The sequence below is a fragment of the Calonectris borealis genome, chromosome 2, assembly GCF_964195595.1.
Source record: "Calonectris borealis chromosome 2, bCalBor7.hap1.2, whole genome shotgun sequence".
In the NCBI taxonomy this organism is placed as follows: Eukaryota; Metazoa; Chordata; class Aves; order Procellariiformes; family Procellariidae; genus Calonectris; species Calonectris borealis.
Window position 1 is genome coordinate 160,648,306 of NC_134313.1, and position 22,413 is coordinate 160,670,718.

Sequence of the window (22,413 nt, forward strand, 5' to 3'; positions counted from 1 at the left end):
TTAATAAAATAATTCTTAGACATATATTCTCTGTTGCCATAGTCATTGCTAAGTGTTGAACATAATGGGGACCTAAACAATAATAATTTCATTATTATTTTTGTAGTTGTGGGTAATAATAATAATTAATTGTGCTGTGGAAAAAAAAGATCCAGAGAGATACCTGATGATAATAAGGAAAGACCGTGTCGTATCTGGAGCACCTCCATTGGTTTTGATGTGCAGGTTGGGTTTACTAAAGGTATTAATGTCTTGCCTTCACTGTCTCTACACTAGCATTCCCTTTTCATATACATTAGGTTATGGAGTTTCAATTAAAATAAAAAAAAGAATTAAACCTTGGGCTCTGACACCAGTGAAAAGTGCTACTTTTTCTGGGGAAAATTTGTACCAATGGCTATTTTTCATGGAGTGTCACTACTGTCAATGCTCTTCAACTAACAGCAATTTTATATCTGCTGCTGCTGCTGTTGTCACAGTGTTTGCATCACTCCAGTGTCTACCGGACTCCTCCTCTCTTTCCTTGACATTGTCCATCTGTGGGAATTCACCGTTGGAAGACGCAGGTCCGGGCAGACCTGCAGCAGGGGGGATGGTTAATCGGGGGTTGGGCGTGTTCCCCCGTACCGTTCCCCGTTAGTGATGTGGAAGTAATGTGTGTACAAAAGCACTGCTGTGATCCTGCTCAACCAGTGGAGATAAATTGTAATAATTGGGTGGTGAGGCAGGAGCTGGCGCTAGGTGTGACGGCAGAGACAAAGGGAACAGGAACTCGCCATACGGCATCATATGCTCCTTCTCAACCTTAATTTTGATTGCAGCTGTCAGCGTGGCATTATGGTTCTTGAATGTGCTGGTTTATTGAGCTCAGTGTGTGGGAGAGATTTTTTTGAAACTGAAACAATGCTGGAAAACAAATGGCATAAGGTTAGCTTTAGAGACGTTGCAGTTCCTGAGATAGTTGCATAAGAAACAGCAGTATTAACTTGTTGATGAGGGGATTTTTGAATTAGTTAAAATTTGCATTTTTCATCCATGTCTTGTTCTAACTCTTATGTGAGTTAGAAGTGCTAGGAGATACAGTTGAGAGGGCATATTCCCTTAACTCTGGTTTCTTAAGCTTTATAACAAGTACTCTGTTTTTCTTTCATCTATTTACTCTCCTTTAATGCCACAGCTGCCTTCTTTTACAGTATTAAAGATCGTATACTTGTACTGGTTTGAAATGCATTAGGAGAAAAAGTTAAAACAGTGCTGCAGGAGAAAGAAAATATACTGAAGTTAACAAAAGATACACCATTATTATGACCAGTGAGAACTGGGATTGCAATGGTTTCTTATGCTCTTTTATGGAAAACGTTGGTTTGTGGAACATGACAACCTAACTAACTACCGACCCCCCTGCCTGCAGCCATGTGTATTGCTCAGGATTGAGAGAGATGAATTTCCTGTCTGTATGCAGGTACCGCAGATGAACTCTTCTTGCTTTAATTTGAACAAAACTCTTCAGATTACTTCTGTGTATTTTTCTTCAAAGTTTATGTTATTGATTGTGTATTCTTTAGCCTTTAAGAAGGCTAGTGTTGGCTTAGAGTTACAAAGTGACACTAGATATTTTGGACACATAGTTCATAAATTAGTGGTTTTATGGCTATGCTAATGATTTTAATACTGTATATATTAATTATATTTAATATTATAGGTAATATATTTAATTTGTTATTAATATTATATTTAATATTATATATATTTAGTATTTTTGCTGAACTTTTGTTGCACATTCTTCTAAACTTGAATGTTATCTTAGTTTTTTCTCCTGCATGAATTTATAAAACAAACAGAAATGTGTAGTGCTAGGCAACAGAGAAGTAAACTCAAACTTACATATATATATAAAAACTTCCATGTAAAAGTCATTTTAATAACACTACACCAAGATAATCATAGGTGCATGGTGACTCATTTTTGTGTATTCACATAAGACCATGCTCTCAGAAGCCTTAGATTGAGATTTGTGAAATTATTTGAATCCGTCTACTTACACACCACGTTTGAAAAGGTGAGATTTGCATTTGAAAAGGATGAATCAGAACTAAAAATAGATTAGACAGAGATAGAGATTCTTTTCCCTCCCAAGGTCTGGAGTAATTTACTGTAGCCATTAACATCTAACATGATTTCAGGTGAAGTGTTTCCTCAATAAACTTGAGTAACATTTTTATTTAAGAAAAGGAGAACGAAGGAGCAAAAGTGGAGTGTCGGAGAGGTGTCAGAGAGCTTTTTTGTTTGTTAACGCCCTCATGCATACTTACATTGGTTCTAGATTATTTATTATTATTATTTTCATTAATGAAAACAAAAATGAAGTTTGGGATGCAGTCTACCTAAATCTTGCCCAAATGGGGACTTTCCCAGACAACAGCAGAGTTTGAATACTTCCTAGGCCTGTCTAATCTTATACCCAATTTCTTTAAGTATTTCCTCCTAACGCTGAAAATTTGATAAATATTAAAGTAATTTTTACTTCTGCATGCTCAGAACTGTCTGCTTTGGCAGAATGGACAAATCTCCTATTCAGACTTGGTTTTTAATTCTGGATTTAAGTAAACAGACAATGAACCCCACCTCAATACAGTGGAAAAATCTGAAGAATACAGCCCTTTTTTTAATAGCCCACTGGATAAACCACTCATCCGAGGAATGAGGTGGCCACGTTCTGGGTTCTGCTGAGACTAATGATGCTTTAGCTGCACCCTAAGAGACTGCCTATACCAACAAATCTGATGTTGACTGTGAATGGTGATGAAGTTTATAATGTGTATGAAACAGGACTGAACCAGAAACCCCCTTCTGAGGCTGATTCTAACCACCAGATATGTCCCCTTCCATCTGGTGCTAGACAGGATTTTTCTTTAAGTGGTTTCTTACAGGAAGATATTAGCAGGATAACCATATCTGGAACTTTTATCAATATTCATTTGAGGGCTTTGTGGCATTTTATTGCGCATGGCATAAAAGCAGAAATTGTCTTCAATTATGTGATATTTAGTTATTAGATAATTACAGATAATTGCATGGGCAAGTTCTATGAACTAAAGTATTACCGTAACATCTAAAATCTACAAATTGGGTAAAAATTATGTTTGGAGTTATATCGTTATTTCAAGTATAATTACCATGAGATTGGCAGTGCATGTAATTAATGAGTAATCACTGGAATTTGCCTTTATAGTTGCACTTCCCCCTTGTTGTAAAGTTCTTTGTCACAACATTTAAGTATAAAGATAACATAAATTGACCTCCACATGTGTTATACTAAAACTCAAAATACTTATTTTCACTGCAGTACTAGCTCCTCAATGTTCTAAAAGCGTGGTTTCATGGAGGAAACAGAGAAGGGACAGTGTGCTGTGAATGGGAAGGAGTGAAGCAACCTTTCAATAGGTATCAGCTAGTGAGATAACGCTTTTCTATAGCTGTCCAAAGTAACCCTTTTTTATATATTAAAGCTAGTTTGTAACTAGCTAAAATTCTGCTGAGAGTAAAGTCTTTCAAAATCTCCTCAGATCATCTACTGTCTTTCTTCCATTGTAAGGAAAGCTTGATTAACAAAATTTCATACAGAAGAGAAGAATCTGTAGTTCACTCCTGGGTTCCAATTGAACAAAGCTTTTTTTTTCCTTTTTTTTAATATTGTTTATATAGGACACATTTTTGCCAAACTTTCAAGTTATTAAATAGTGGGTTTGCTTCTTTGTTTGTTTGTTTGTTTGTTTTTTCATTATTTATCAGGTTTTACCTGGCAAGATGATTATACACAGCATGTTATTGGTCAGGAACTCTCGACCATTCACAAAATCCACAACAGACGCCCTGATATATTTGCATCTGAGGGATCTGACACAGGAAGGTAAGTCTTCAATGTGTTTTTGCCTGGTAGGTTTTTGGGAGGGTTTGCAAATGATGAGAAATAGATTGGCACTGAATTAAACACATCACCAAAACCACTATCTATATGATAAAGGGAAACCAGTTGTACAACAGCACTGAAAACACCAGTAGGAAAACAGCAGACAGAATGAATGAAAACCCTCAACCCTGTTCTTCTGATTATCATCACGTTAAGAAAATATGCCTTCCATTGTTAATTTAGGTGTCAGAATTCAAAACATCAGGTCTTTTATCCAGTTTATACAGTGTCCAGGGTCAGATCAGCCAGCTCTACTTATGACTGGCTTAAAAAGGCACTTATACAGTAGCTCATCCACAGGAGACATTTTATTCTGGAATAAGCAAACAAAAAGAAGCAAAAAGAAGTATTGCATGACATTCTGAGCAATTAATTATATTTTCAAATTCATATTCTTCCAAAACATAGCTGTAATTGATTTGAAGTCCATAGATTCTTAGCTTTAGTTGCAAAATTTATCCAGGAAGGAGAGGTTCATGCAAGTTCCCATGACAGAAAACAATGTTGGGACTTTTCTGTCTATTCTTTGCATTATAGAAGCCATTTTCATCATGGCTTGAAAGATATTGAGGGATGACTTAGCAGTTATTGGTAGCAAGAGACACAACATCTATAATTCTGTAGAATGATATGGATGTAGAACCTGCAATTATATCATCTTCATATACAGATACACATATAAATATACTCTTTTACCTGGTCTACATCTGTTCTACAGGCTTTTAAGTGTAACCCAACCACACAAATCCCAGAAGGAAATTTTAAAATGCATAAAATTTTAGGAACATTAAAAATGGTAAATTTTGCTTTCTCCTACATGATTTTAAGAAATGCAATCTCAAAAAAATGCTGCGTAATTGATACTGCCCAGTGGCTTCAACTGTGTTTGCCTCTGTTTTGATTTAAATCATAGAATTTGACCCTGCATTTCCAATATTTCAAAAGCATTCCTTAAAATCACACCACCATACATTTCAGGAGTGCAGTGCACTTAACTTCTAAAGAAGATACTGATCTATAGATTATCATAAAGGTGATAACAACATGTGGTTGAATCCATAAACATGTTTTCACTGCTTAGATATATAAAATGCCATTACTGTATGGATTACTCTCTGTACATGGTATCAGAAATGATTTTTAATATCTTCTGGGGGATCTTTTTTTTTAGAATAAGTGTATCTCAAACTTTTATTCATGAGAGTAGGATAAAATAGGCCAGATTTCCACGAGATCAAGACTGTATTCTGCAGTGTTCCAGATTCATAGTTATATAAAAATAAAACGTATGAAAAGATATAAGAAATAATTTGGGTTTTAGACTGGGAACAGATGATCACTTTTAGGAGTTCCTGTTGTGATCAGGTTTGAGCTGTTTTGCATTTTTAACTAGAACTATACGTTAAAAAATAACCCATTTTGTATATTGACACTTTAGGATCATCAGAATTTCAAATGTGTTCCACTTATAGCAGTTCCTATTGTGGATAGATTTTCTGAAGTTACCAAGCTGTGCTTCTGAAAGCATTATCTTATGTGCCAAGAGTTTAAAGCATTAATTGATTTTTCTGGTTGTCCATTTGCAATATATTCTGTAGGTCAGAGAACAGTAGGAACTTTTTCTCTGGTGTCTTGTAGATTCTGATCAAGTTTGCTATATGTTCAGTGTGCTCAACGTGCTTGCTAAAATCTTATCAGATGATAATTAAATAATTAAAAAAGCAACTTCTTCTTATCAAAGAAACATTATGGCAGGAAGACCTTTTATTAAGGGTAACGTGTGTAATAAGACAATATGAAGTCATACTAATGAGTCATTAATCCCCACAGAGCTAGTGAGAGCAAGAAAATAGACTCGGGCACTTGAAAGGTAAATTGACTTAGGTTAAATTAGTATGAAATCTGATGGAACAGAAGACATAGATTTCATCTTTTAAAAAGTGCTGAAACTGGGAGCTTGATTTCAAGATGAAAGTTCTTTCTTTGGTGGCTAACCGGAGTGTATGTGGTACTTCCTGGGCCCTTATTAAATTTCAAAAAAAACCCGCTCTTGAAAGAGGATCCAAGATAAAGGAAAAAAGTCCATTCTGCACACAGGGAATAAATGTCAGTTGTGTTCATTGGTGCAATTAGGCAAACCCACAAACGTTTCCAGCAAACTTCAATGTATGAAATGGGGTATAGCATTATTTCTATAATAAAACCATCATTAAGTCAGTAATAAGATTCTCATAGCATTTAAAAGGGAGAAACTTTATTCTAAAAAGTATGGTATCTATTAATTGAGAACATTCGAGAAATATCTGAGGTGCAGTGATTTAGATATTTCCACACAAAAGCTTCTAAAGTGCTGTTTTTTGTAGGAAACATATGATTATTTCTGTGGATAAATAATTATATATGTTATTGTCTTTATACCCTAAAGTTCATTGTATGCAAAGTCCTTTTTCAGAACAAATTAAAACTGAAAATACTTCCAAATAAGTGCACAACAAGAACTCAGCTGACAGTCATTTCTCCTACTCACCAGGTGCTTTTATATTTTTGTCTTTCATCCATTTTCCAATATCATTTCGTTAAATTTAAAAGAAATATTTTAATTCAGTTGCAATAATAGCTCATTTAATGCATTTTACTTTCTGTGTTAACAAGGTGAACAACAGTGATATACTGGTGAACTATAAAAATTTTAAAAAATCAGATGTATTCATAGGATTTTATGAAAGTTGTCATCAAATGAAATCCTTTGTTAGACTTCTACATTTTAATTGTTTAAAAGTTTATAGCATAAAATATTACATCTAACGTGGAATTTAAACACAATTTGAGTGCAATTACTGTCTCCATTAAAAAAAAAAAGAAGTCTTAGACCTCAGGTTTTGCTTCTACCACCACTGTGAGTGATTGTATGCTGTAAATAATGGCTTGAAAAGCAAACCTAAATACTGTCTTTTATCTGTGCATTCAGTTCCCATTAGCTCCAGTGGAAATCCTCGGGGCAGAATTTGGTCTGATATTTCCATTTTCCCTTTCTTTTCAAAGTTAGCAAAGAAAGGAGAAGATAGGTGTTGGAATTAATTGATGAATGAAAGATGAGTGTTTGAAACTGGGATACCTTCCATAATGCGAGCCTCTTTGGATTAGTTCATCTCTATTGAAGCAGAAAGCATACTGCCCAGCTCTTTCTAAAAATGCAGAAGAGTTTTAGTCTGGCTTAAAGTTGAAAAGGAGGTGGATAATGTTACCTGCATGTCCACCCTCCATCACAAGACAGAATTTAGAGCTCTGGAATAAGAGAAAAATATGAAGAGCATGAGGAGGAAGCAAGACTTACGGTGAATTATATCAAGATCGCTATAGTGCTCTGTGCAGTAAACCTTCGTTTTCCTAGAGTTTGTGTGCCTGATGGGTAGCTGGCTGTTTTACACTGGGGAGCAGTGGAGGGTTTTTCTGGTACTTCAAAGTGAGCAACCCTCTGAGCACTGTTGGTTGCAGTGCCACCACAGTAAATTAGATTACTAATTACATTTATTGGTATTAAATTATCAGGACACGCATTTGATACAAATGTGAGCATGGAAGGAAGTCTGTTACTTTGTGCATAAAGTAATGTAATTAAACCCAAGATTTGGAAAACGACATAATGGTACTCTCTCAAGCTGTGCCTCTACATGAGCACCATGACATGGGCTGGTAGAATAAAATTTTGCTTACAGTGACACGCGGATAGCCTAATGATGCCTTGTCTCCCTGAGCTGGAAAGCTCTTCCACCTGGAATTGTTCTTTACCGAAGAAGCGTGTGGGCATGTGGGTAGGAAATGGTGACACCAAAAAGGTGATTTCCCTCAAAACAATGTGTCACTCACAGGGAAGGAAGTAGACTGGGGAACCCCTCTCCGCTTTCTTGCACAAGGAATGAAATAGTTACTGGTGTTGACATTTAAATTATCATCATCATTGACATGTTGTTGAGATAGATGAGGAGAGCCGGTAATAATTCAGATTCATTGCACACAGCGCTCTGAATCCCATATAAACACCTCTACACTGCTGCTGTTTAATCGCATTTTTAGCTTTTCTTTGCAAATGTCACCAAGATCTGTTTAAACCAGTCAGGAAACACTGCTATTCTCTGAATCCCAGGCACATGAGAAGATCAGAAGAGATACTTGTTCCATCTCATTATTCCCTTTCTAAGCCTTTTGCTGGAGCTGACTTGCTCAGTTATTTCTGCACATCCAGTAGTCTCACTGTATTCTGTAAATTGGTAGAGGGCCAAATTGATGTTGAATCTCATCATCATCCAGCAATTTTTTAAAATCTTAGAACCATCTCATATTTCTTTGGGGTACAATTTAATCATGCATATTTTCTTTTTACAAGCATTTTCTTTTCTTTCGAATATGGCTTTGCCTTGATGTAGGAATTTTATTTGGTTTACTGTTGCATCATTAACTTTGATTCATGGAATAAATTGTTAATAGAGCAAGATTTTTTGACTGCTTTTGCTGAAACATTGCATTTTCTATACTTTTGTAGTTGCTAAGCTTTTGAGTGACTTTTTTGTTATGTATGGAACTAACTTCACTGGTTTGCAGTGCCTTTTTAATTGGGCACTTTGTACATTGTACAGGACGGTAACTTTCTTTTCCTTGCTTTTACTGTGCAGGACTTTGGGACAGAATGAAAGAAATTATGGTCTGGAAAATGATGTGAATTTGGCCAAGTCTCTTCAGCAATATCTTAAATATCTCGGTATTCTCTCCCAGTCTGCAGCTACAAATTTGTATCCAAGGAAGACGAATGACAAAGCTTCTGTCAAGGTAGTATTTTTAATGTGGTTCTTGTATTCTGTGATTTTGGCTTCCTTCTTCTCTGAATTCTCTTTATTTTTCAATTTTCCCTTCTGTCTCAAGACCAGACGTTGTTTCTTACTGCCTCCTCCAATTGATTACCATAACCACGCTAACCAAGTTCTCTCCGAATGACTTGAGTCAACTTCAGCATTACAAACGATAGAGCTCTTCTAATCTGGAGCATTTTAGAATCATAGAATAGAATCATAATCATTAAGGTTGGAAAAGACCTCTAAGATCATCGAGTCCAACCATCAACTCAACACTACCATGCCCACTAAACCATATCCCTAAATGTCTCATCTACAGGTCTTTTAAATACTTCCAGGGATGGTGACTCAACCACTTCCCTGGGCAGCCTGTTCCAAGGCCTGACCACTCTTTCAGTAAAAAAATTTCTCCTAATGTCTAATCTAAACCTCCCTTGGTGCAACTTGAGGCCGTTTCCTCTCGTTCTATCGCTAGTTACTTGGGAGAAGAGACCGATCCCCACCTCGGTCTCCCCTCAGCCTCCTCTTCTCCAGCCTAAACAACCCCAGTTCCTTCAGCTGCTCCCCATAAGACTTGTGCTCCAGGCCTTTCACCAGCTTCGTTGCCCTTCTCTGGACACGCTCCAGCACCTCCATGTCCTTCTTGTAGTGAGGGGCCCAAAACTGAACACAGTATTTGAGGTGCGGCCTCACCAGTGCCGAGTACAGGGGCACGATCACCTCCCTAGTCCTGCTGGCCACACTATTTCTGATACAGGCCAGGATGCCGTTGGCCTTCTTGGCCACCTGGGCAGTCTTAATTAGGTACGGATTGTATGTAAGGAAGGAGGAAGAGTGGGATAAAAGTGGTGACATCTTCACTGGCTGATCTGAAACCCTTCTTACAGCATCTGAACTGCTCCTCTCCAAAAAGCTGGCTGAACTACCCTGTAAATTCTTGCTAGTGTTTATGGTGCTTAGAATACAATTAAGATGATCTTTGAGCAGATTTTGATAATGGATCTGATGAATTGTGCCTCAACATTTCCTACTTCTTATTGATCATAAAGGAAGTCTATCGTGACCAATTAAGGTTCATATGTATACATTGTAAATATATAGATCGCTAGGAAGATAAATCACAACCATTAAATCTTGAGTATTGGCTATGTTAAAAAAACACACAAATGCCTATTTGAGAACCAAAACAATTTCTTTCTTTCCTAGAGAAAATCTGTCTCACTCTAAGATGGAGCTTGATAAATTTATAAAAATGATTGGATGAAGGGGTTGCATATGACAAGCCCTTATAGCCCTGTATCTTTTACTAAAAAATGTTTATCCAAAGCACTCTATTATTAAAGAAATAGGCTGCTATTATAGTGATCCTTTCAAAAAATTGGTATGTGCTATTTGCATGAATACAGCGTAAATGCAACAACCTTAGCTAAAAAATATACTGAAGTTTTAGGAAAAAAATCAGGTGAAAATATACTGTTAAAGCCAAACTGCTAGTTTTTTCCAGGAACTAACTCGGAGACACAGAACTACTGCAGTGTGTCTGCAACAGCAACTCCCAGTTGTATCAACTATTTAGTCATGGTATAACTGAAATGTATTGTTCTCGTCAGAAGCCACAAGTTCCCAATTTCACTGATTGGCATATATAACACATGATTTATGGCGTATGTCACTAGGTGTTCATCTGGGGTAAGATAAACTTGCAGGCAGCAGCAAGGTAGCTTTGGGGATGGACGAGCGACCACCTTCGGTCGTACTTTCCTCCACACTCTACTCTTGGGCGCTGACTGCAGTGAGGGTGCCCTGCTTTGAATCACTGGCTTTCAGAGACGAGAAAACTCGCTCAAGAAGTATTTCAGTGGGTCTGGTGCTGTCATGCAAGTTCATAAATAATCCATATGGCTGAGACCTTCTGTGGGGAAGCCTGCTGTGATAACACCACCCACCAACCTTATCGAGTGTTGCCATGGAGATGGGTACTCTGAAGCCTAGGGGAGTGGGATAAAGAGGAGAAAATCTGGAAATGAAGCACGTATAGGAGCAAACTGTACACTTCTATTTACTAAGGAGCATTTTAAAACAACAGACATTGAGTCAGATACATTACCTATAATTTAAAATGAAAAAAAAAAAAAGGAAAATTATCTTAAAAATTAGTAATCAATCATGAATTTTAAATGATCCTGGAGACATTTCCCTATCCTCTGCAAATCAAATGGAACCGTTATTCTTTAAAAAGGAAGAAGGGGGACACTGTATTGTACCTTGATTCATTGGGTCATTAATGGAATAACATTTAAATGAAAGAGAAACCAGGATTTTTCCTACTCCAGGAAGCAGAAAAAAATGTAAAATTTAACAATTTGAAAAGAGTAGGAAGGAAAGTAACTGCAAGAGCTGCTTTTGATATGGTCATACCACTTGAAATTGAAAATGGCTATCTTAGGCACTTTAATTGCATGCTTCAACAAAATCTTGATACCATATTTTTGTATTTCATATACAGATAAATTATGAACCTACATTAAATAACTGTAGCAAGATCTTATCTTTTTAACTTTCGTGCACTTTTCTGATTAAAAATAAGGGTAAGACAGAGGTACCTCACACTACTTAAACTTAGAATTGCAGCTGTTGGGCCTTTGCCCTTCTTAAAAATAATTTTCTTTCAAGTATATATTTACCTCTGTCACTTCATTCTTGCTGTCAGGGAGTAGGAGATGTAACACCACTCTGGTTGCTTTGATACCTTACCTGCTATGAAGTGTAGCTGAATCTTGCAAAGATTTAGTGCTTCTAGGCAGACTTCCTGAGTGGATTCTGATTTGTTCCAAAACTGACAGCAGAGGATTCTGGCTGGGACAGAGTAAAACAAAGGAAAAAAAAAGACAAAGAGGCTTTATAATATTTGTTATACTCCAAAAGTGTTATTTAGCGTCTTAACATAAATATTTTTAATCAAATTGCTTTACAAACTTTTGGTCTTTAGGTTTCCTACTATTTTCACATGTATTATCAGAATAAAACTACAGAGTTTCAACATTACCAAGTAGACAGCACACATACAGTTATGCATAAGGTTGTAAAATAAGACACGGCAAAACCTGAAACAGGTAACTCTTTTCCTATTTCCCTTGTTCAAACAACTGTCAGCTTGAGGCTTGATACAACAGTGACAGAAATAACATTATTAAACTCAAATCATGTGATGGACCGAAATTCCTATAATGTCTACCATTTATTGCAAGAGCTTCTCTGAGTGATTTTTGAACCACTTGAAGTTCATCACTAACTTAGAATTTTCTCTCAGTATTTAGACAGTATCTACTGCAGGCTGTAATCTAGCCAGTTGATAATGACTCTGCCAGTGGATAAATAGCAGTCAATCGGAAGATTTGATGGGTCTATTTCCTAAGGATTACAGTTGTAAAGAACATTTCACTTTAGTTAAGCTGAAAAGAGTTGTTCAGAAAATGGGCACTTGGTGGCATTTGTTACTTCAGCATTAGCTAGCGGGGTTTTGCGTTTGTTGTTTTTTTTTTTTCCCCTGCTTGAGCTTAATGAAGCTTTTACCATTCACAAAATGCTGCATTATCAGTCTTTGTGATTCCTTTCTACCAAACCTGGACTTAGTATGGAAAATAACATATAGCCAGGCACATACACATAATGAGAAAGCTTGGTTTACCTTACCTACTGAGGCAAGAAATGCAGAGGCTTCAAATCACCTGTGAACTTCCCTGCTCTTCCCCCCTCCAGTTAGAACAAACCCCTCTCATAGAAAAAAAAACCCAAAACCAAAACCCTGAAAAAACCACTACACTGTTGACATTCCTACAGAAACTGAGAAGCACGGTTTTGTTGGGTTCAAAGGGACAGGACATAGCTGATATTACTAAAGCTAGTCAGCTGTAAAAGGAGAGCTTGCTTGCTTTGCTGCTGATGGCAGCCCTGCTGGTGAGCTCTGCGTGAGCGATTGCATAGCTGGGCATGTGGGAAGCCTTGAGGAAATCTTTAAATAAAGGAGGTGGAAAAAGAAAAAAAATAGCTATGTCCACAGTGGCCGTTACAAGAAAACAAAAAGAGAGGCAGCAAAAATGATCAGTGTGGAAACAAATACTCCTGTTGTCTACTCTTCACCAGCCGTTAGCCAAGGCAGTGAGGAACGATCTTACGTTATTGTTTTTTAAAAAGTCCAACTGCTTGCAGTTGAATTACAGGAGATTTTAATTATACTGCTTTCATCTGACCAAGAATAATTTTTTAGTCATCACAGAAAGAGAAAAGATTTGAAATGTGATCCAAATGTACTTAAAAGTCTCAAAATCAGGAAGAAAATAAAAATAACTCACCTGGAAATGCTTGGGTTTTCATTGAACTAGCTATCATTTTTAGCTGGAACTGCTTGCTTTTTTCTTGAACTAGCTATCATTTTTACATATTGTCTTGCCTTCTGGTAGCCTGACTTGTGAATTTTTTAATGCCTCAGGCTGGCAAAAGTACACTGCTTTGGTAACATAGCACTGCACTGGGCTCATTTCGGATGCAGTGGCTACAGCAGGCAGCAATCGCGTCCACCGGCCACACGGCTGGACACCCTCTTCCTCGCTCTTCTGATCTCCCAGCTCCACTCTGGGGCTGGAAGCTCCTGGACAGGATGTAGGAATAGGGAAGTTGCCTGCTACACTTATGCTGGTGCTGCATTTCTTGTTGCAGGGGTCTCTGTTTTATGGCTTAGGTTTTTAGGGCTAGAAGATATGTGTAATTGCTGTTATTCTTTCATCTTGACTTGCCTCTGAGGTCTTCAGACATGGGTCCTACCTGCTGCTAACGTCTTCCTCAGGCTGGTGTGCCATTCAGGCCCTAGTATGTAGTGTAGGGAGGAAGAGAGAAAAATTATTATCAGAGTCTTCAGGGAGTTTCATCAATTTTCTGCTTTTTCTGTTTCTCTGGGTTTTACTTACTTGCATGCATTTTTAAGGTAAACCTTATGTATAAATAGCGTGATTGCAGAAATCTCTGAGTCTCAGGTATTCTTATAAGTTTTAAAGCAAAGACTTTGGAAAAAAAACAGAATCTTTGCATCAAAGTCGTCGCTAATAAAGTTAAAAGTCTTTGCAGAATCATGAAGGGAAAAAGAAACAGATAAAGTGACTGGTTAGGGGCAGAGGGGTATGGCTGCTTGTTACATCAGCAGTACAATGGTGCTGAAAGGCGAGAAAGTGCAAATAAAAACTGTTGTGGCAGAGTCAGTTTGCTGGAATCTAGAAGGGTACGAAGGTTAGATAAGGCATGTGGTAAAGCTTATATTTTAATCCTTGGTACAAGAGGGAACCTTCCACCTATTTTCCCCTTTCACATTCAGGGAAGAGTACTCATAGCTTTGCTGAGTTGAAAATCAATTGTTTGATGCTTTGTAATTCATCTCCTGAAAGAATTAGGACGTGTGATAATTATTAAAAAGGATTATTATTTATTTTAGAAAATCTGAGTGCACTAGTGCTCAAAGATGTACTCTGAACTTATCTGCAAATAATAATTACTGTGATTAACTAGTAAGAAATTACACAGTCATTACTCATTTTAATCTGGAGCTTTAATTCAAAAAAGCAGGACCCTTATTTATCTAACATTGATTAAAATACAGTACTGAATGAAGATCATCAGAAATTGATTTGATAGCTGACTGCTGAAAAGTCCAAAACCTTTCTGCAACGTATACATATAAATTCTGCTGATATAAATGTTCAATTTAATATTTCATATATGTGGGATTATGTATAAGAAAAATGTCATACACCCTGTGCATAAACACGTTCATAAAAATATCAGGAATAATTGATAAAGGAGTGTCTCCCTGAAGCTACAGAACTGCCCATCTATCGGTGTATCTATACAACAAGCAATAGAGTAATATCTGAACATCTTACAAGCGTTGATGTATTTATTTACCTAATGCCGTTACAAAGTAGGGAAGAACAAAGACCCCTATTTCACAGACAAATTAGATAGCTTTTCTGGGGTTGGGCAAGAATTTTTCAGGAGAGTGTAGACTAAAAGTTAAGCCTCAAATCCCAGATAAGTATTTCATCTTTTGGATCATTCTCCCCTCCATGGCTCTTTTCAGTAAAATAGAAACATTAAAGTCCTCTTTAAAAAAACAACCAACCAACCAACCAAACCAACCCCAAAATCCAGTGAAAAAACAAAACCCCATAAGCACTGGAGCAGAATTCATTTGACCAAATACAGATGTTTGTATTGGTGCAAGACAGCCTAAGCTCATTTTATGATCAGCGGAGAGAAAAAAGGAATTTCCAAGTCGTGATTCATCCGTTTTAATTTAAATATATAAAATTAGATGTGGTAGATTCTATCCTGCACGTATCTGGTTTAGACAGCAACTTTTTTCTGGGAGGACAGGTACCCATACATTTGAAGATCTAACAGAATCATGGCTACAAGGTCTAGTAAAATTACAATCAGTTTATTTGCAGCATAAATACACAGTTTGGCAATCTAATGTGATCTGTGATTTAATTTTTCAGCTTAATAATTTGGCAAGTGAAGATTCTCGTGCCAGTATCGTGCTCTTCAAGTCTTAGACCTGACACCTACCTTTACCTACAACCTATAAGTTTATGTATGATGTAGTGACAGAATTTCCACATTTTAACATAGAAATCATAATTTCCCTTATCACACAACTTGTAAAGATTTGTAGTCTTGTAAAGATTTATTTGTACAATGATTTGAAGATACAAGTGCTGTAGAAATTATATAAATGATGTGTGTAGGCCTAGTAATTTCCAGATGAAACATGGTTGATAGTTTTAAAATCTCAAATACTGACTGGACAATAAGATTTGCTTCTTTTTCAGATCTCTCCCCACCCCTTCAAAATCAGCTCTTTTTTTGCCAAATACCATGTGTTTGGAGTTTTTGTTTCTTTCTCCTGCAAGCTTGCTATTTGTCTTGCAAATATTCACTCACTGTACTTCAGTACGCTGGGCTCAATAAATAGAAGATGGTGGAGCTGGTACAAATTTTAATGTGTATTCCATATTTCTTTTTAGATGATACTTATCAAGTGAGAGGATAGAGTTCACAAAAATTTAAACTTATTTTATCTAGCCTCTGTGTGATTGTGCTGGTGTATACATTTCAGGACAATGCAACAACAAGTTTTTTTTATGAAGGGAAGAAAACCTCACCTTACCTCTAGCAGTTGTCCAGGAATTGGTTGGTTGCTTTCAATGGGTTTATAAAGCAATGTTATAGACATGGATCCTGCAGATCTCTACCATTTGCATTTCTTTGGATAAAAGTAGTCTCTAGATTCATATGTTAGAGTTATAAATATATTGAATTGGTGCTAATGTGCTCAACTTTTGGCAGATGAAGATCTTCATGTTTCTATGTAAATCATCTTTAGATAATGAGTTAGCTCAATATACCAGCATATGCCTACAGAAAATGTGTTTAAACATCATTCACTGAAACCTTAAGTAACAGACTTATGGACATATGAGCAAACTGTTCTCAGACAAGGGAAAAACCTGATAAACCCTGGTATATCTATCTATCAGCACTGATGGCCATGCTACGCAATTTCTACCATCCGCTGGGGGTTGACTGTCATTTTTTGGTTCCTGTTAGTAATGTTAGGGAGCTGCTGAACCCGGTAGCCTGACAGAAGTGAAGCTGCTTCAGCTCCATGTCCTCACATCTAGCCAGTAGCCAGGTGGAGCAGGTACTGCCAACATGCACCACGGGACCCATGGTCTGACTCCTGTTGTTGGCAGTCAGACCACCATACACACACACGTGCACAAAGAATAGAGAGCTTCTCACCCAGAAAAATAGTTAGAAATAGAGTTTATTGAGAAGACAGGACAGGCTGTGGTGATCAGACACAAGGTAAGGTCAGACAAGTATACTGGCCAGCCTGCTTACCTGCTACTGGTCCCTTTTACTCCCTTTTCCTGCTGTTTACCACGGCTGTTTCCCAATCCACCTTGATCCCTCCCTGTCTGGTCCTTTCTCTAAACGTCCCATAATATGCCTTGTTCAATGACAAGATGCTCTTCTTGGCATACCGTAAGGAGTCCTACACCCCTTGGCAGTAACTCCTTCAATCTGCAGGGTGATCCAGAGAGCTTCTCCCATTGACCCGTCTGGTGGGTGGCATTCCCGGACGTCATGGCTGATGGCTCACTGTGATGGCCTGGGGAGGACCTGGGGAAGGGTCCCTTGGCACTGATCAGATTATTGGGGTTCATCCACCCGTCATTTTTCTCTGCTTTTTTATGTGTGGAGACAAGCCAGGTTATCATATAACCCAATGTGTAAAACTAACATTTCTCTTTGTGGTGGGCTAATGATGAATGCCAAGGAAAGACAATTCAGCACTCCTTTTACACCAAAGGAAATACTTTACAAACTTTGTTTTAACCCATAATATGGAGATTTGTGGGAAGCAGAGAAAACAACTAGCGGTTAGTTATGAAGACTAAAGCTAGTGAGTTCCTCAGCAGTACAAGAAATGGCAACTAACAATAAAAATTATTTATGCAGGAGAGTCTGTTGGAGAAGGTTGAAGGGTAGGCATGCAGCTAAGAGGATACCAAAGGATACCAAGAGTTGCTGGGAACATTTGAGACTTAAAAGTGAATTTCTTGAATAGTAACTTATACATGAAATAAACCAATGTATTTATCCTCTCTCTTTTTTCTTTTGTTTTGGAGGGTTGTTTTGTTTAAGAGTGGTAGAATATGCTGCTCACAATCAAATCTCTGTCAACTGAGATTGCAGCAATGTAGATTATTGAATGATATACAGTCAGACCCCAGACAATCCTGTTACACTGCACTTTCACAACCAGAATTAGGAAGCAAAGTCATCACTAGTTTTGATCAAAGGAGACTCTGAGGACCCCTTTTGCTTGATCAAGCTTTTGACACTGCAAACTACAGGGTGTTAATTAACAATCTTTGCCATCTTTACTTCTCTGATGTAGTTCTTAAATGGTTTCAAAGCCGTTGTAATTCTCAGAAAGAAAATAGGAGATAGTTACATAAAATTATTAGTGAAATAGTAGGTCAGATGATATGACTGCAACGGTGCCTGTTGCCTTAAGCCTGTGAATCTGTCAAAAGACCATGGCTTGATGCTATCCTGTCACTGCAGGAGGCACTGGTTTGGCCTTTTCCAGTTTTTGGAATCTGAATTAGTCTTCCAATTTCTTGGGTTTTATGCAGTGGTTTCTTGCATGGTATAAAAGGTCATTATCAGCTGATAGAAAAGGCTTTTGCTCCAGTATTGCTCAGAAAATTGAATTCTTTCATTGGCTTTACCTATTATTTTCAGACAAACCTAACATTGAATTTGGTGCAGAGTGTGTAACATCGTGTCTACAGCACACAGAGGTTTGTACAGAGGAGTTTCGCCCTTTCAGCTAGCTTGAAGCTAGCGGGAAGCCTGCTAAGATATCCTCCTGACAGTGCAGCACTCTATGGGAACAGCAGCTCACAAGCTGAACGAATTAAGGCTTTGTTACCATGTTTCTGGCTACTTCAGCAGTGATGCTCTAAGGACACAGATGTACCGCTTACTCAGCTCCATCCCAGGGACTTTTGCACTGTTATCCACTCCACGACACCCATTTGGCCCTCAGGTTTCATTGTTGGCTGGATTTCTCTCAAGGCAAAGGTAAATCGAGGTGTACAAGTCCACAGTCCTCACGACCGATCTAGCAATCAGGCAGTGCCACTTGTGCTGCTGTTTAGTCAGGGGTTCACATGACTGCATGGTATTTCCCATGTAGGGAGTTTGCCTGAGGCAAGCGTGTGTGGTTCGCAAAGTACCTAGACTGCTTCTGGTAGAAAAAGTTAAACTTCTTTCACTCTGCACAGTGAGTTAAAGTATGAGATCATTTAATTTTTGGTAGCCTTTGGAAACTTTTATGTTATCCCACCATTGGTGAGGGAGGGCCTGGTTCCAGTGTTTGTTGTGTTTTTCTTTTCTAATTTTAGAGAGCATGCTGCCACTATCACAAATAGGCACAACAAATTAAGTATTGTAGGTGGAATCATGGTCCAACCAAATTTAGGTGGTAGCAAACATGAATTAATGTCTGCAAATGCATCAAACAGAAAAAGCTAAATGAAATTGAGGGAGGAAGATTTCTTCTTTATGCATTCCTAAGGGATGTTTTGTTAGCTCTCTGTGCTTTCAAGATTTAGCAAATGTATCCTCAAGAAAGGAAGTATTTTGTCATAAATTTAATTCCATTCTTTCTGCACTTGGGTGAAATATTCAAATCAATCTACCCCTTAATGGATAAATTGAACAGCATTTATCTGTGCCTTGGGGTATATGTATCTAATCCTACCCCCTTTTTTAATTCTTTTTTTTTAAAGAAAACATGTAGTCCATAGACTATTGCACAGTGCCTCTGCAAGGTGTAATTTAATGTGCCCTTCTGTGAACTTTCATATAGAAAATGTCAGTTACTTACATACCTAAACCATACAAGACGTTGCCCTAACAATTCCATCTTCAGAAAGGTTAGTGTGTGGGGTTTTTTGATAATGTGTGAATTATTGAGATAGCTTGTTTGAAAGGTGGTAAAGAAGAGGAAAATCTTGTGCAGATGGAGAAATAAGATTTTTTTTAAACTGAGTTTTTTAGCAATTCAGAATACTTTTTAAAGATGCTGTATCAGTTACATGAGGTAATTGAACAGTATCTTATCTATTTTAAAAAAATTATGATAGTAATAGGGACTTGTATTCTAACCCTATTCAGTATAAACCAGTTATATAGTAACTAGAGTATTCTTTCTTAGTTCTGCACACTTCATTTAATGTTTGGTTTGTTTTTTTTTTTTTGCAATTACTGGCAGTACTTTATATAAATCCAGTTTAATCAATGTAGAAATTAATTTTCTTTTTAAATTTTTCCTTCTCACTCTTTCCTTCTGCTTCTCTATAATGTTAACAGCTTCTCCAAAGGCACCAATAAAGAAATTCACAGATTCTTTTTTTCACTGACCATGGATTATGCCATTTAACTTTGAAGTAAGTCAAACTAGCAATGTCCATGTTCAGGAGGTTAGAATGCAAAAACACTTCAAATAATATTATCACAGTGCTCTGCAATTGTTATTAATAACTTAGGATGTAAATTGTCACTGGAATTCTAAACTACATATAACATATTTTTCTTCTATCTTTTTCTGTAAAAAATATGTTTTTTTTCCCATACCACTTAGCACAAACCCATAGTCTAGGGTTGTATTTATCCGTGCTGCAATTTTACTTGGATTTGACCTTGCGTATTTCAGTTGGCACATATATTTTTGGTATTTTGTTTAAGATGAGGTGGGAGGGCTCAGGAAGGGGATTTTTTCTCATCCAAGTTGAGGATTGCCATGCCATACAGCTGTGAGACCCCTTTGATTAAGTCAGACTACATCAGATGGGCTGGTATCCGAGTGCGCTGTGAAGACAGCTAAGCTGTTGGTGTTGTACTTTAATTAGAACTTTTAATATTTCATCCCTTACTACCCGAAGTGTGACCTGTCAAGCTGCTGAGATGCTGCCGCTTCGTGATAGAGGTGCACCTCTGAGCCCAGGACTGGCACTTGCTTATATCCAATTTGTGTACAATCACTTGGTGTTTTTGCTGTGTTTTTTTTTCTTGATGTGCTTGTTGTCTGCAAGAGCAAGAAATCACAGATCTGTTAATGTTAAAGGATATTTGGACTTGTTAAATAGCTCATCAAAAGCCAGGCTGCGTCTCCTGACCCTTATCTTTCACAACTGGTTTGAGAGTGTCTAGCAGTTTTGCTCCCTCTAAGACTTGATTTATTAGTGAAGCTTTAGAGGCAAAAGAGGCAGCTGGATATAGGACAGGGATCCAAATTAGGGTGTAGTTACACAAGCTGGACTGAGCTGACTTAACGTCTTTCCATGGCTGAATGGGGAATGTCCTCTTCCCCCGGTCGTGTTTCTCCCTTTCCCAGCTCCCTGTTCTTCCTTCCCTTGTCCCCAGAAGGTCCTCCAAAAGGTGGCAAGGTAGGGAGTACAGGGGTGGGAAAGGCAGACAGCAATTTACGTGAATTCTCTGTAAACTACTTGGTGTGTCTGGGACAGCTTTGTGTCATCCTCTGCAGTTCCTTCTAGGGAGTGAGTATCATTAAAGAGTTAATTACCCCATGCAAAGACCCGTTGACATTGAGAGATAAATACATACGACTAGTAGTTTTTCACATCTAGGATTTGCTATTAAGTATGTAAACTGTGTTCAACTTGTGTTTTGACAACTGGCTCCCCTCTTGGTGCTGATCAGAGCAGTGCGTACCCTGCAGCTGGTGCACTGAACCGGAGCTACATTCCTGTTGTTTGATACAGTTCCCAGGGGATGTTAAAATATTTCGTACACAAAGCTGCTTGATCTCTAGCTCTATATTCTTCGACACTGTCTTACTCTAGCCCAATTTCTTGGCATTAATAAAACACGTTTCTATGTTAAAGGGCACCTGCAGAAGTCAAAAGCCTTGTGTTGGTAGATCACAAGCCAAAGAAGCCAAAGTGCCTTTTTTTCTGTAATAAAGTTGCATAAACCATAAAACTACAAATCATGATATGGAATCATGGAACGAACCTCTTCAGTCATTTCTCAGGGGGAGGATAACCCTCTTGGAAAGCAAGCGTTATGAATATATATTATAAAATCAACTGACTGTTATCAGAAGAAATAAAATTGTTTGGATGGAGAACAAAATTATTGTCCATAAATAAAGAACTAGATAAAATCTAAAAGGTTTTATTCATATCTGGAGCAGCTTATCAGCCTTACTTATTTTGCCTTTATGAAGTCCATTAGGAAATATATAATTATTTTTCTGGATGAATTCCTCTAATTGCTCTCCCCTGGGGTGTATAGTCTCTGCACTCTGGATGTATTTTGCAGGTCTTTCTTTCCTAAACCTTTCTGCTACTAGTGCACAGGGACAGTAGTGATCCGCTATAATTCATAGCAGTGAGAGCTGAAATGATCCCTGTCCTGAGTTTCCCACGTTGTAATGTAGTTTGTATGAGGGTTTAACCAAGAAATTAATGAGAGTTTAACCAGCTGAAAAGCAGAACCCGTTCTTCAACACACATACAACATGTGATGCAAATTCAGCAAAGTGTCCTGAAGGAATTATAAACAAAGAATTTAACTGGAATAATTCTGAATATAAGTAAATCTCTCAGTTCAAATTTGTATTTAGCAGGGAGTGAAGGAAAAGCCCTTTTTGAAATGATTTGGGAGGGTGGAACCAGTTTGTTAAAAACAAAAAATCCTGCCTTCAGGTTGTGATCATAACAAGAAATGTCTGTAGGATTAAATTATAGTAAATGTAATACTACTTAATGAGTTTATTTTTTAATGTGCTGGATAGAGGTTTAAAGTACTTAAGGGGAATTTAGAATTTTTCCTCAAAACTAAATTTTATCACCATCATCAAAAAAAAAAAAAGTCAGTGAAAACAAGTGTTGTCTCACAATGCTAGATTCCCAGTTGATGCATCCTTGAAAATCTGAA

At 37.5% G+C, this 22,413-nt stretch overlaps 1 protein-coding gene across 1 annotated transcript in view; it reads left to right on the plus strand.

Moving 5' to 3' along the window:
- The window catches only part of PTPRN2 (protein tyrosine phosphatase receptor type N2), a 674,564-nt gene that overhangs the window by 227,471 nt on the left and 424,680 nt on the right, over window positions 1-22,413 (plus strand). Inside the window, exons 4-5 of the mRNA XM_075144119.1 lie at window positions 3,793-3,910; window positions 8,641-8,794. Of these exons, the coding sequence (XP_075000220.1) occupies window positions 3,793-3,910; window positions 8,641-8,794 (272 nt within the window). The remainder of the gene's footprint in view (window positions 1-3,792; window positions 3,911-8,640; window positions 8,795-22,413) is intronic.